The sequence below is a fragment of the Chrysemys picta genome, chromosome 13 (assembly GCF_011386835.1).
Source record: "Chrysemys picta bellii isolate R12L10 chromosome 13, ASM1138683v2, whole genome shotgun sequence".
NCBI lineage: Eukaryota > Metazoa > Chordata > Testudines > Emydidae > Chrysemys > Chrysemys picta.
This window is the reverse complement of record NC_088803.1, coordinates 11,492,584-11,497,504: the sequence shown is the minus strand read 5'-3', so window position 1 is coordinate 11,497,504 and position 4,921 is coordinate 11,492,584. Positions and strand designations below refer to the sequence as shown.

The window sequence follows — 4,921 nt, the reverse complement described above, 5'->3', positions numbered from 1 at the left end:
TCGACATGAAGCAATAATTTCACCCAGATTTTTGGTTAGAGAAAAATTTCAAGGTTTTGTCTGATGGGGAAATTTGGTGAAATCTCTAAGATTTTTGTGGCACAGAGGAAACCAATTCCTACCTAACTCTGCCCTTTGGGACCATGATAAGGATACTATCTAGCTCTTGTGTAGTGCTTTCCATCCATAGGTCTCAAAGGACTTTATAAAGGAGGTCAGTAGCATTATCCCCATTGTGCACATGGGGAAACTGAGGAGAGAGATGCAGCAAATTGCCCAAGGTCATCCAGCAGGCCAGTTGCAGAGCTGGAATTAGAACCCAGGTGTCTTGGATCCCTGTGCACTATCCATTAGGCCACACAGCCTCCCACACTCCAGCAGTGTAAGTTAAGTCCCCCTGGCCAGTATAGCTGATGTGAGGGCTGGGCTCAGACTAGTCCAACCCACCTGCTCAAGGCCTTGTAATCAGCTTTCGGTTATTCCATGAATTTGACTACGTGTGTTGTTCCTTGAGTGAGATCATTCAAGCCAAACCAAACCAGCGAGACAAGTGTTGAGTTTCAGAGTGCCTTTATTTTTAAATGCCTTGCACATAAAAATATGAAAGTAAATGCTAAAGCAAATCTAGTGCATGTGAAAAATGCTGAGCCACATTTACTGGATAAGCCTTGTATTTAAACTATGTAACAGCTGCAGGCATCTTGAGCGGATTATTGGCAGTCTCTCGGATTTTCTTCCTGAACAGAAATCACTGTGATTACCTCAAACTTCTATCTACATTTCAAAAACTTACTTGGCCATTGGAAGATATTTTAACAATGAGTGGTCACCATATGGCCATTGTTTAATTAGATATGGATAGAGTTTTAATCACCCTTCATTTTAATTTCTCTTTGTTTTCCATTTCTGCTGTTCTGAAATTGAAAGAAGCAGGTTATGAGGTTGTGTTGTAGCTTTTCCCTTATAGATTACACAACTATTAGAAATCAGAAATCTGTAGTTCCTTAAGATGAAAGTTTTGAGACCCCTTGAGGTGAAAGGTTGGAGATCCTTTGAGATGAAGGTATTGAGACCTCTTGAAGTGGAGAATTGGAGAACCCTTGAGGTGCAGGATTGGAGATCTCTTACAGTGAAGGGTTGGAGATTTCTTACGGTGAAGAACTGGAGACCTCGTGAAATGAAGGTCCGGAGATCTCAGACAGCTGAGTTGTAAGACTTACACATCTGAACCCTGTGTCACATGTTTACACATACCTCAGGAAATCTCATCCAGCAGAGGTGTAGTGCTGCTACGGATCTGGAACTTTGCACTCAGAGCTCTCTCCCCCTCGGCATCCAGACACCATTCTCATAGGAGGAGAAGGGGGAAGAGGGACCTAAAGAGACCAACAGTTCAAGGCGGCTCCAATGCCATTTCCTCCTCCCCTCCTGTGAACAACAGGACAGTATAGCTCCTCCACCTTGCCCTCCCTGGAGCACCAGCCTGGCAGAGGAGGGTGAGAAGCCCCTGGAGCCACCCTCCCCAGCCTGGAATGGGGGAGGGGAACCCACTACAGCCCCCCTAGCGTGGGAGAGGAAGCCAAGAACTGGAGGGGAGGCTGGAGTAGCAGAACTGCTGGGGATGCATGTCCTTCCTTATTTTCCACTTTGGTTTTTGTGCAATTAGTAGATTGCAGTTGCTGTGTAGTCATGGTTTGGTGTTATTACTGGTATATGCATCAGTTACCAGTCTTTCTGTGGTGTCATATTAAAATACAGAAAAACTAACACCCTTCAACAACTTGATATATCTGATATCTCTGGAGGTGATGGATTGGAAGTCCCTTGACGTAAAGGACTGGCGGTCCCTTGAGGTAACAGATTGGAGGTCTCCTGAGGTGAAGTGTTGACCATTGCTATTCCTTCTTGGTCAGCTGAGCCTTCTCTTGAAATGTTACAAACTCTATCTATTATACCAGATATCTTTTCCTTGTCAATAGGTATTGAAATTGTTTCCGGGTCAGCTAAGTATTCATCGTTTAGGTGTTTCTTAAATAATTGACAGATAGCCTTTTTCTTCTGTTTTAAAATGTACTCATGAGCTTTTTGCTCTAGTAGAATCCCGCTTTCATCTTCATCCACTGTTATCTGTTTTCTGTCGCCTCTCTTGCAGCAGCACTTGATACACCAGTATACAAAACCAATAACGACAACAGCCAATATGATACTGAGTCCCAAAATCTTTGAAAAAAAATCAATATGTTAAAACTTGTTATTTGCATTAGACTTTTTCTTTATAACTCTTTTATATCCCACCAGAAGGGTCTAGAGGACATATTCTTTTATTTATATTTAGCTACAATGTTCATCATAGAGTTGAGGCCAGAAGGGACCATTAGGTTTGCCTTCCTTATCTGCATAAACAGAGGAATCTCAAATAGGAGTAGAGAGGTTATTATACCTCTGTATGTGGCACTGGTGCGACCGCTCCTGTTATCTTATGTCCAGTTCTGGTGCCCACAATTCAAGAAGAATGTTGATAAATTGGAGAGGGTTCAGAGAAGAGCCATAAAAATGATTAAGGGATTGGAAAACATGCCTTATAGTGAGAGACTCCAGGAGCTCACTCTATTTAGCTTATCAAAGAGAAGATTAAGGAGTGACTTGATCAAACTTGTAAGTACCTACCTGGGGAACAAATAGTTCATAATGGGCTCTTCAATCTAGCAGGCAAAAGCCTAACAAAATCCAAAGGCCAGAAATAGAAGACAGAGAAATTCAGACAGGAAATAAAGCATTCTAACCAGGGCTGGCTCTGGCTTTTTGGCCGCCCCAAGCAAAAAAAAAAAAAAAAACAGGGCGGCCAGAAGGGGAAAGCAAAACAAAAAACAAAAAAACACCTGCGGCGCCGCCGGAGCGGGGTGCAGGGGGACCGGCTAGCGGGGGGGAGGGGGAGGGAGCGGGCGGGAGAGAGAGAGAAGGGGGACGGCCAGGGCTACAGTGGGGTGCTGCCACTCGGCCCCTCCCACCACGCCACCTGTCACCTGCCGGGAGGGCTCCGCTCCGGTCGGCGGGGAGAGAAGGACGAGGACTGCCCTGCCGGGCTTGCTGCAGGGCGCTCCCATCCTCCGCCCCACCGCCCCCTACAGGGCTGCCGGAGCAGAACAAAAAAAAAGCGGTCATGCCGCCCTAAGATTGGGTGGAATGCCACCTCGTTCAATCTGCCGCCCCAAGCACCAGCTTGCTCGGCTGGTGCCTGGAGCCAGCCCTGATTCTAACTCCTCTGGAATATGCAAACAGGAGCTAACAAAGAGGACCCGCCCCGATCCTCAAAGGTGCCTGAATACATTTAACAATCTCTTCACAGAGTTGTTCTAGCTGCATTGGTTCCAGGATATTAGAGAGGAAAGGTGGGTGGGGGGAATATCTTTTATTGAACCAAGTTCTGCTAATGAAAGAGACAAGCTTTTGGGCTCCACAGATCTGAAGAAGAGCTCTGTGTAAACTTGAAAGCTTGTCTCTCTCACCAACAGAAGCTGATCAAATAAAAGACATTACTCACCCACCTTGTCTCTTTGAGAATCTGGACCTAGATTACTTCAAGGACTCAAACATCTGGGATTGCCCCAGGAGATGAAAAACCACTAACTTCCCTTTATTTATCAAGACATGTCCCATCCATACAGGAAAAGGAAACTAGTGAAAAAGAATTCCGTACATTTTGTGACACCAGTGAAACGAATTCAGATAATTGCACTCATTGTCTAGCTTCCACCTCTCAGACATGTTTTTTGTAATGAGTAATCTTAGGTATATTGTTTATTCTATGCCTGAGTTCTACAATCAAGGATGCACATCCCTTTAGAAAGCTGAAGAAATAATGAAACTTCGGCTCACATTGGGTAGCAACTGGTGGCAGATCCTAGCTTCCTCAAATTTTTTAATAGGAACTATTCTTTCTGGATAAAATAAAACACAAATGGCAAAATTCTAGAGCAACTCTAGAAACTGGCTGAATGATAGCAAAATTATTTCATCTCTCAAGGCTGGTGAATCTTACCTGGGAAATCTGAACTCTAGTTGATTGATGTGTGTTTTCTCCTGTGATGTTCTCCTTGAATGGTTTAAACAGGCAGTCAGCATATCTTCCATCCAGAAGAAGGATCACTATCCACAACAGAGCAGGAAAAAAAGCCTTTAAAAAAATGCCACAGCAGCTACTACACTCCCGCTTGTCTGTACAGCAAACACAAGGTTTGCATTTTTTGTCAAAGTAGCAGCATTTGTTTGCTCTACAAGAAGGATGTAGACACGCTGTCTGGAAAATTATGCCTAATATAAGCATAGTCAGAAATGGCACAATGACATATAAGCTGCTGTACCAATGTCTCAAATGCAGATCTTCTGGGCATTTAAACTCAGATTCCATTATCTTTTCAAGCACTACCAAAATGAGCGAGTATAACGATGTTGATATAAGAGTAAAATGTTTTTTCCATATTTCAATGAAGTTTCTGCCAATTGCCATTTTCACCTCTGATGAGATTGTCCCCAGCTTAAAGGACATAGTGAAGTCTGAAGACTGAGTGAGTACATTCAGATATGTGAACGATTACGGACCGTGAATAAGAATGAAAAGTGAAACTAGTGTTTTTCCAGAATAACTCATGTTCAGCTACTCCATTGTGATATTTCCTTAGATAAACAACTGTTGGCTTGTGTGTTGACAAACTGCATAGCTTCAGTTTCCAAAGCAGTCAGATTTCAAACAGTGCAACTAGGGGATCAGAAATCTAATTCTAGTTCTTCGCTACAGTTTATTCCTAACTTCTCAGTGGAGATCATTTTTTCTGCAATAAACAGATCATTCCTTTATAGGTGTAAAATATGAGGTTTCTGAAACTTACGTTAAATTAATCAGTAAAGCATTATGTCTCAAAAG

General features: G+C 43.2%; 1 protein-coding gene across 1 annotated transcript; it reads right to left on the bottom strand.

The window, feature by feature from the left end:
- Positions 1 to 553: 553 nt before the first annotated feature.
- LOC101953705 (uncharacterized) lies at positions 554 to 4,612 on the bottom strand. Its single transcript, XM_005314667.4, has 2 exons — positions 4,040 to 4,612; positions 554 to 2,220 (listed from the first exon to the last, which is right to left on the bottom strand). Exons 1-2 carry the CDS (start codon positions 4,544 to 4,546, stop codon positions 1,774 to 1,776), a joined length of 954 nt encoding a protein of 317 aa, XP_005314724.2. The 5' UTR covers positions 4,547 to 4,612; the 3' UTR covers positions 554 to 1,773.
- Between the last annotated feature and the right edge of the window lie 309 nt (positions 4,613 to 4,921).

Excerpts from the sequence above, each read along its gene's own strand:
- LOC101953705 (XM_005314667.4), bottom strand. The coding sequence starts at position 4,546 with ATGTCCTTTAAGCTGGGGACAATCTCATCAGAGGTGAAAATGGCAATT. Across the intron at positions 2,221-4,039 it reads CTAGAGTTCAGATTTCCCAG|ATTTTGGGACTCAGTATCAT; the intron begins GTAAGATTCACC and ends TTTTTTTCAAAG.